At 28.3% G+C, this 10,480-nt stretch overlaps 1 protein-coding gene across 3 annotated transcripts; it reads right to left on the bottom strand.

Annotated features, from left to right (window-relative positions):
- Positions 1-640: 640 nt before the first annotated feature.
- Positions 641-10,168, bottom strand: LOC145159137 (glucomannan 4-beta-mannosyltransferase 9-like). 3 transcript variants are annotated; one of them, XM_079078051.1, is made up of 9 exons: positions 9,701-10,168; positions 9,512-9,613; positions 6,218-6,470; positions 2,328-2,438; positions 2,123-2,259; positions 1,916-2,029; positions 1,613-1,812; positions 1,335-1,529; positions 641-1,114 (listed from the first exon to the last, which is right to left on the bottom strand). In XM_079078051.1, the coding sequence occupies exons 1-9, from the start codon at positions 10,031-10,033 to the stop codon at positions 967-969; spliced, it is 1,593 nt and encodes a 530-aa protein (XP_078934177.1). In that variant the 5' UTR covers positions 10,034-10,168; the 3' UTR covers positions 641-966. The 3 variants fall into 3 exon arrangements, with proteins under 3 accessions (XP_078934177.1, XP_078934178.1, XP_078934179.1); XM_079078052.1 differs by having other exon boundaries at positions 9,512-9,610; XM_079078053.1 differs by lacking the exon at positions 641-1,114 and having other exon boundaries at positions 1,344-1,492; positions 1,584-1,812.
- Between the last annotated feature and the right edge of the window lie 312 nt (positions 10,169-10,480).

The raw sequence follows: 10,480 nt of genomic DNA, 5'->3' as shown, positions 1-10,480 counted from the left end.
TGAGGTTATCTTGAAAAACGTTAAATTGATGAGAGGAATTTCAGGTTTGTTGGACTTTAATGTCTTTTGAGAGTATTACTTATTATGTTGCCTTGTGTTAACTATGTCAGTTACTTCCATTTGCTAGTAATGATGGAAAAACTCATTATTTGTGGTGTTTATTTTTTCAGTTGAGGTAGAGTTTAGAACTGTTATGTTTGATGTTTTAGGCGGTCCATGGGATCATGGATGTTCTTTCTTTAACTATTTATGCGAGTTTTATGATGTAGTAGAAACTTAACAAATTAATGACTTTTTTTTATGTCATACATATGTTCTTTCTTGTGAATTCTTGATCGTAAGCATGTTGTTACTGGATTTATAGAATTAATAAAAAAGATTTTAGAAAAAAATAAAATAGTAAAAACATCTGGTTGCATTTCATTATAAAATTCAGTTGTGTGCATGAGAACCGAGTTATATTGTCATACACTAATGCAGTAGAGGTTATGCATAGACAGTTAGGACCTACGTTTCTTGGTGTTTAGGACAATATCATTTACTTTTTGTCAATACATGATAGCATATCAATTTCATTCGGTTTAACAATTTATTTAACATAACTATTTCATTAATTATTCAAAAAAAAAAATACATACGAAATGAATATGAATCATAAGAGTCAAACAAAACCTACATAATCGAAATATTACAAATACATTAACCCTTCTGCTTTTTAACCATTCATGAAGCCACGCCTACCTTATTCAAAGACCTTTGTCCTTGTGTTCGTTTTTTCTTCGTACACAACTATTTTGATTTATTTTGTATATATACAATGGTAACAATCAAATGAACTAAAAGAAAGTTTCACTTTCTCAAACAAAATTGTATTTGTAAGATAATGATGAAAGGATCAAGGGCACAAAGATAAAATGATTGCCAATGAAAATGTACATATAAAGGAGTCCTTTAAGATTTAGGGACCTAAGTGCCAATATAACCCACACCCATTACGATGAAAGCGATAGCTTGTAGATACATGTAAATATAGTAGTAATTCTTTCCAAATGCAAGATCATAACAACCAGATACAAAGAGGATAATACCCATACATAACTCTACCACAAGAAGCCTGTACGAGTCCAAATATATATTGTTAGATATTTATGTATGTTATGATAATTAAGGTAATCTTTAAAGGTTTATGTAATTTAAATGATATAATCTATTTCCATACTTGGGTTCCTTTTTAAAATCAATACAAACCGTACACTTTTGAAATCTGATACACGTGATTATTATTTAGTTTACTTGTCTTTCTTAAATCTATTCATGTCATTAAGAATACACACCTTTCGCTTAATTTGAAGCCACGCATTTCATGTTGACTAGTTATTGTTTTAGGCTTGGAATCATCTCCATGCTTTTCAGTAACGACCCATTCGTTCACTCTTTCAGCCTCAAAAATTCCAATGAATGTAGCCTTAGTTCGATGGAGGGCCATGACATTCTCAAAGACAATCCAAAATACAACTAAATATAAAGACCTACATAGTGGGAAAAAAACCCTTAGAAGTTAAAACAAAAACACATTTTCTTACCAAGAGACGATGAATCAGAGAAATAAAACCTTGGAGTTCCAACAGCATTCAAAATGGTGATGATGGTTGGGATGTAAATGGTACCCCAAGTCGGAACCTCTACTTTAGGTAACCACACACTTGCAGGAATTACAACACAATAGAGCACGAATGTAACAATATGAGCTACGATCTTTCTTACAAAGAAGAAACTATAGATCACATGTAGCTTCTTCCGCAATGTAACATTCTGCATAACAAAGTAAAAGATTCACAACACATTAATCCATTGATCGCATATATGCTTAAAGTCTTCGAACCAAAAGAAAATGATACTAATATAATGATCTCACCTCATTTATCATGATTTCGTAAACCATTTTCCTGAAAAGGTTTGCTGGACCACAAGACCATCGATGTTGTTGGTAGCGATAGGCTTTAAATGAACTTGGCAATTCATTTTTAACCTATATAACAAAACATAAAGATCCAAAGTAAGCTTATAATACAAATTTTTGAAGTCGTATATATCATAAATGTATGTTCAAATCACTCTTCACCTGTATTGAACCAAGGTACAAGAACTTCCAGCCTTTAAGACTAGCTCTAACGGCTAGATCCATATCTTCAACTGTGGTACGATCCTTCCATCCTCCTGCCTCATTAAGTGCAGCCATTCGCCAAACTCCAGCAGTACCTACAAAAGCATAGAAGATTACAATTAAATGGTTTTTACAATCTTTAAGCACCATATATTTCTATTACCATTGAAGCCAAAAAATGAATGTGTGGAAGAACCAACTTCTTGCTCCACTTTGAAGTGGTAGTTAAGTGACATCTCTTGCATTCTTGTCATTAAGCACTCATCCGAGTTCACTGCAACATCATTTCACAATACAAAGTATTAGTTCTATTTTCTTATACTATTTTCATGTAACAATAAATACACGAGGCCTAGAATATTTGCTATTTGAGGATAACTAGCAATAGAAACTTGACATTCGATGGCTAGTGTATGCGACAAAAACTTTATCTGGTATGTTTTTATCATTTAAGGGTAAGTAATTGTAACTGACAACTGATTTGAACTGAAACATGATAATCGACAAAGACAACCGCAAAAGTTGTTCCAAAAAAGAGCAAAATATTCTCCACAAGAATGGTGAATGATTCGCATCTGTTGCACTTCATTTAGATCCTTAGATACAACATAATAATACTTGGTTCTGAAGCAAATACATACATGTATTCTATTTCATTTTCTTCAAGTTCAAAGGATGCTTAAAATATAAAATTTAAATGGTCATAGTTCGAAGCTGGATGCTATCACAAAGTGTCATCTAATGATTTGAACAAACAGTCCATGAATAGTTATCTTAACAGCTAACATAATATATATCTAAACTTCAATGTTATAAATCTCCTATACAGATTCTCATTCTTTAACCTGCAACATATAATGATCACATGCTTAATTTAAATATGAAAAGCGATCGACTATTACGGTAAAGTACAAAAATAAAATAACCAATATGGTAAAATTTTATAACTCACCAAATGTAATTTTGTATTACTATTGAGAATAGCATGGTATAAAAGAGAAATTAAATATCCTCCTACTTTTTCTTCCTACTTATCTTCCTACCCACATGAAATTGTGACAAGTGTCATATTTAGATAAAATTAATGATATTTTAGGACACTTGTCATAATTTTAAATGGGTAGGAGGATAATTAGTAAGAAAAGTAGGATGATATTTAATTTTTCTAAAAGAATATGATAATGATTTCGGTTATATTGTATTTAACTTACGTTTTCTCATCCTATCGTATTATCATGGCATATTATCAAATAACAAGTAGTTCGATGTTGATTTGTGGTTAATTGCAATGAATAGCAATATACATTTATTATTATTTTTTTAAATATGTAATTTATCATAACGACATTATTAAAATATAGTTTTTTTTAAGTAAGTGACATAATAAGAAAAATGGTTAGATACATAAATATTATAATTAAGAAAATGTTCAAAACATAATGTTAAATGAAAAAAAAATACAATATCAAGATAGCATAACTAAATAAAATTAATTTGTTTGTTTCTCTATATTTAGTTATTTGTTTCTAACTCAAAGTCATAAATTTAGGCTATGTTTGGCGTAATAGCTGAAAAGTTAGTTGTTAGCTGAAAAGATAGTTGTTAAATAAAAAGTTAGTTGATAGCTGAAAAGTTAGCTGATAAAAAAATATCGTTTGGTAAACTAGCTGAAATATATAAAATGACTTAAAAAGACATTTAAAAAATGTATTTTTATAATTAACTAAGGGGTATATTTGAAAATTATTAAAAAAACTCCTAAAAAGATAGTATAACTAGCTATTTAAAAAACTAACTTATAAGCTACTTTTTAACTTGTATATTTTTTGTAATTATATATATATATATATATATATATATATATATATATATATGTGTGTGTGTGTTTTTGTGTGTGTGTGATTTAATAATAATTAAAAAAGAAAAAAAAAAGGTACGATAAAAGTGTGACGTGCGTCAAGCATACCACACTTTTCATTCCGGGATCGGTGCGGTGTTCACCACATAACGCACTATACCGCAGTATGTGCCTATACGGTATGTGGTGCACAGCATGGTTTTACTAGTATATAATTTGGATTATTTTTTGATTAGTATCGTGCATCTTGTATAAAGACATGTTAATTTTGTCGTGATGTCGTAAAAAAAATATTAAAAAGTATAATACAACCATGTCATGTTTATAAAAATGGATAAAAATATTTATAGGCCTTTACATCTTTATTGTAATATACTTATTTATTTATTCATTTTTTTATTGATTTATTTATTTGTTTATTTTACCATTTCTATTTTAATAATAAAACAAAACAATGTTTTCAAAGAGCACCAATATAATCGACTTTTGTTTCAAAATTATAATTTCCGTGTTTTTGTGTTTTTAACATGTTTTATTGTGGGTTTTGGTGGCATTCCAAAACTAAAATAACATTCTTATATATTTATTTTGGGATTTTCTAAAGCACATATAAGGGCATATAAGAAGCAACAATTGAATATTAATTATGAGGAATATTAACATAATTAAATATGAAATTTATTAATTATAGAAAATATTTTTTATAATTAATGTATTTTACATTTAATTTGATAATATTTTTCATAATTAATAATTTTTATATATGAATTTAGGCCTTACAAAATCTCATTTATTTTTTATTTTTCTTTTCTTCTATTAAATATTTTATTATTATTAAATATAAAAAGAGGACGCCGTCTCTCTCTCAAACATTTCTAACTTTATCTCGTTCCTTCTTCATCTCTCCGAAAAATTGAGGACCCTAGCCACCACCACAAAAATTGTCGACTACCACCACTACCTACCACCACTACCACTACCGTTGAGTCGTTGACCACCACTAATTCTAAAAATTCTAGAAAATATACAAATCCACTACTACTGTGCCTACCGGAAACCTAAAATACTCACACATTTTGCTACTCAATCAATCCTTATCAAAACTAAATCCTACAAAAAATAAATAAATAAATAAAACTTGAAATTGAAATTAAACCCTAACCTGAAACATGAAACTTGAAATTAAAACTTAAAGGTGGGTTCAAGATATACACTGAAATTGTCCCTAGGTCCAACAATGGAAGGTGGCTTTGAAGTAGGTAGAGTGATGATCGATGACAATCAGGTGACAGTGTAAAGATCTGGCTATGATTTGGGGGCAAAGTGCACATCCAGTAGTCCATGAAGGAGGTAGAGGTTGAGTAAAACTGAAAAATATGAAAGGATTAGGAGATTTCTAGCGGCAGTGGATCAAAACCGGTGAGTATGATTGTTGTCGTTCCGGTTGTGGCAGATGGTGATCTTTTGAGATATAGTATTTAGGGTTAAGAGAGAGAGAGAGAGAGAGATTTTATATTTAATAATATTAAAATACTTAGAAAAAGAAAGAAAACAGAAAAAGAAATATAATAAGAACAAACTAGTTATTTCAGTTATGAAATAGACCAAATCCAACACCTATTGAAAAGTCTATTGGAAAGCATGAAATTTGTAATTTTTAAACAATAGGAAACATCGCCGCATAAAATCACACTCCACATGGAAATTTTTGCAATTTTATCTTAAAATAATATTTCAATAAATTAATTGTTGACTATTTCATGTTATGTAGTTGACAAAAAATATTCAAAATTGATCTTTTATAAGATTAAAAGTAAAATTTATAATAGTAATACATTTCGAAAAAAAGTTCAGGGAGTTCCTTTGTTGCCAAGCACCTTGCAAGGTTGTTAATATAATATTACCATTCCAAAAAATAGATTTACTAGTTTTGTAGTTAAACGCTCAATATTAGAAACATATGATAATATGCATCATCTAAAGCTCATGTTACTATACACGTGAGAAGTTCATAGATCAAGGAACAGTATTAACTTTTTGGGCATGATGAAGCCGCTTGAACATTTGACCTTTAAGTAAAATGTTGCACATCAATCACTAAACTCCAATCGTGGAGGCTAAAAGCACAATATTTATTGTTTAATAAATGGAAAATATATAAAACAAAAAATGAGCAATTTTTAGAAGGAAATTACCGAACTTCCAACGAGTTTGAACAAGACCGAGTTGAGAGTTATGATGAAGGAACGGGATAGTTTTCCTAAGAAAATCCGGTTCAGGTTGGAAATCAGCATCAAAAATAGCCACATATTCGCACTCGTTGGCGTAAGAATGCTTTAAACCTTCTTTAAGTGCTCCAGCTTTGTATCCTTTTCGATTGTGTCTCAATTGGTAGTGTATGTTTTTACCTTTACTTGACCACTTTTCACACTCCACTTCCACCAAACTCTAATTCCCTCATTGGAATCCGCACGAAAAATAATCAAATTATGAAAGAAAGAAAATTAGTATCCTATTTTGGATATAATGCATACATAAACAACTGTGTATTTTTGTGTGCATACAAAAAATATATAAATAAATGTTAAAGGATTATTTACGCATACTAATGTTCTACCTCGTACAATAGTAGCATGTTATTATTATTTTTTTTGGATGAAATATACAACTACGTTTAGTTTTAGAAATAACAACATTATGACATGGAGTCGATTATCTTATGACATAGATAACACCGACTAAATGCTTATTTAAGCAATATTATTTTACTTGTTAAAAAAAATTTGCAACAATGTTTTATTTATTAGTTAACCGGTTTGTGTAACTAAGATGTATTATAAACAATAATTTTACCAGTTAAACAAATTAGAAGTAACATGTTACATATTTTAGTAACATAATTTTATATTGTTTCATAATTCATATATTGTTCAAAAACTTTTTTCATATTAATGTGAAATGATTTTAAATATATAAATTTAACCGTTTAAACAGAAAAACCTTATTATGACTCTCTCTCTCTCATGAATCTTACATCGGTTCAACACGTTATTATAAGTAACTATAAGTGTTGGAGACTCCTTTTTTTCTATAAGGTTTGTTTTGAAGAGACAAATTTGGACTCTACACATATATTTACATTCTAAAATGACGACTGATAAGTTTTGAAAATCAAAACAACATCTAAAAATCAGTGTTTTGGCAAGCTTGGTGATTTCAGATATCTGAAACTTTTATACCTTTATATTTTTTTCCCTTTTTCGATTTTGATTTCTTAATTTGACTGCTTTTGCACTTGAATTCTCATTACTTGATTGACTAGTTTAAGAATCTTGATTTTTTTTTGTTGGAGACTTTTTCAAAATGACATTACATGTTCCTATCTTCTAAGATTGAAATCCGTTCTACATCCTTTATAGAGCTTATCAAGTCCAGTCCTGAGGATTTAAATGCCCCAGACGAGTCAGAAAAAAAAGGCCTTTAGGCCTCAACATTAAAATGATTATAAATTTTATAGCAATAAACATAACAAAATCATAGTATTTTCATGAGTACCGACTAGTTGTTTCGGACCGAATATTTTATACTACAATTTCACTAAATATATAAATATTTTAATAAAACGAAGATGTTAAAGGTTAGTTGGTCATTAGTAAAATGTGACAGAAATCTACTCTCCTTCAACCGTTCAAAGACTCCATGCTTATAACTAGAAGCCATCAATATAATTATCTTTTTGGGAGTCATTATAATTAGTGAAACAAATTGATGCATGGTGTATTAAAACTCAATAAAAGTAATTAATTTTTTAACAAAAAGATTACTTAACAATTTAATAAAATATTATATGAATGAATCTTGCAATCTTATTCTTAGCAAAAAAAACAATTACAATAATTTAGAAAGAAAAAAAAATAAAAAGAATTTAGAAGAAGCACTCAAAGGAAGTTTAGAAAGAAAAAAACAATTACAATAATTTAGAAAGAAAAAAAAATAACGAGAATTTAGAAGAAGCACTCAAAGGAAGTTTAGGCCATACAAAAAAGCAAGAATGACAACGACAAGATTCGAACATGGTGCTCTCACTTTAAGTTAAATAATCAGTAGCGCCCTTACCCGTTCAGCAATATGAAACTTATGCTCTTATTTGAAATACTTATTATTTATACAAATATTAAATATATAATATGTCTAAATCTCGGGCCCTAATTTTTTCGGGCCACTGTGCGACGGCACACCTTGCCCCCCTCAAATCCGGCCCTTGAGCTTATCATGAACAAACAAACAACTACTATTATTCTTAATTTAACTTCAATGGTTTTGTTTTTGGAGTATTTTTGTATCTTTCTTAAGCTCACCATAGAAGTTATAAAGGTACAAGGAAGATGATATTATTAGGTGGAGAGAAATTTGTGTGTGATTATGTTATGCGAGTCCTAGCAAAACCTAGAAGTCGAATTCATATTATGCTTATTAAAATGTTTGGAGAATATTAAAAAATAATAATAATAAATCAAATGGAAAGGGTATAAAAGTCATTAGGACCAAAAACACATAAAAATTTATAATTTGGGTTAATGATGTTAGTCAAAAACATTTTGGGTCTCATCCATAGTTTTTTTTTTACAAACCATAAGTACCAAATTTACAGTTTACTTTTTTTTTATAATGTATAACTCTACTCTAAATAAAATAGTCATTAAATTAAAAAATATATATAAATTTGTAGGTCTCTTGAATATATCATTGCCAAGGGTATCTCCTAATTAAACCAAAAAATTATTATTTTTGTCACATTATCTTTTAGATACAAAACTATTATAAAAAACATTTACGATGACTAACTTTAAAAAACAAAAAATTCTAAAAGTTAATTTTTAAAAAGCAAAAAGTTCTAAAAAATACTAATTTATCGTAAAAGTTATAAAAAAATCTAATTATATATTGTGTCATATTTTTAACAATAAGTCATATTTTCAAATTCATTAATGCTTAAATAAATAAATAAAACCATAAAATGTTATGTGACATTATTTTTGGATATTTTTATTATTTTGAAAGTTTAGAAAATAATATTGTTAATGACATATTTTTTTTTTTAAATATTTTTTTGTATATTCTAAATAGATTAACTAGTAATAAAAGAATAAAAATTTGATATTAAGATATAAGTAGAATGTAAATTCAATTGTTATTAAATATAAATGTCAAAATAAACAAAACTTATAAGATAACTAAAAAACTGAAATTTTTTAAAAAAAAGACTTAATTTAAAAGTGTTTTCAAATAATAAAAAGCTAGCATTATAGACGTTCTAATTTCTAATTAAAACAACTTGGTTATAAACAGAAACACCTTCTTTTTTTCTTAATGTATTTTGCTCACTTCATGCTACAAAGTAATAAAAAAAATAAAAATAAAAATAAAAAGGATAAATCATTTTTGCATCTTTTATAAAAATGAGTTTGCATTGAAAAAAAATTATCAACCTTGACGAGGGGATCTGTCGAATCATCAAGAACTTGAATTACAATACGATTAGACGGCCAAGAAAGCCCACATACAGCTCCAATGGAAAGCTGATAAACCTCCTTACAAAATAAAACAAAAACACTAAAAACCAAAATAATAATTAAAAATAAAAAACGCAACCAAAACAGAGCATGGTGAAAACATACCTCTCTTTCATTGAACATTGGAATTTGAATAAGAACAAGAGGATAAACAGAGTTCTCCGATTCAACATCATCTTTAAATTCTTCCCATTTGTAACGTTTTTCTGTCTTTCTCTTAAATAATTTATTGAATCCAACCACCAAAGACATGTAAACCTTCTCTATGAACAACATTACAGACATCGCAAGAGAAACATACATCAACATTCTCAACAATGGCTCCAAAACTATCACCTTCAATTGTCCCCATATCTCGATAATTTTATCTATGATGATGATGTATTCACTATCTGTAAATGATTGTAGTACAATTTTGATTGGTGAAATCCTCCCCATTGTCTCTGGTTTTGAGGTTGGATTTTAGAAGGACTTTAAATCAAACCCATTTGATTTAAAACTGAAGGAAGATTTAGAAAATATGAAAACATAAAGCTTTTTGCTTCTGTAATGAGAATTGTGAGAAGATAGGGAATAATGTATGTGCTTGTGAAGACGACAAGTTTTGTTTTTAAGACAAATTAATAATATAAACATGTTATCATTACTATAAAAGTTAGAATAATATGAAATTAGCGTACGTGAAAAGAAGTCGTTGCCAGGTCAACACGATTTTGAGAATAAAATTTTGAAAATTAATGTCAACTTCCATTTTTGAGAATAAAAGAAGTCCATTGCATTATTCTTTTTTATTAAAAACAACCCACAAATGTCTTCCACTCCTTAACAACGTGGAATATAGTATTTTTTGGATAGAGTTTTTTTTGTTTTTAATATTTATCGCCA

The sequence above is a fragment of the Lactuca virosa genome, chromosome 2, assembly GCF_052849685.1.
Source record: "Lactuca virosa cultivar CGN04683 chromosome 2, Lactuca_virosa_CGN04683_v6, whole genome shotgun sequence".
NCBI lineage: Eukaryota > Viridiplantae > Streptophyta > Magnoliopsida > Asterales > Asteraceae > Lactuca > Lactuca virosa.
The sequence above is the reverse complement of the archived record's forward strand: the minus strand, read 5'-3'. Positions and strand labels throughout refer to the sequence as shown.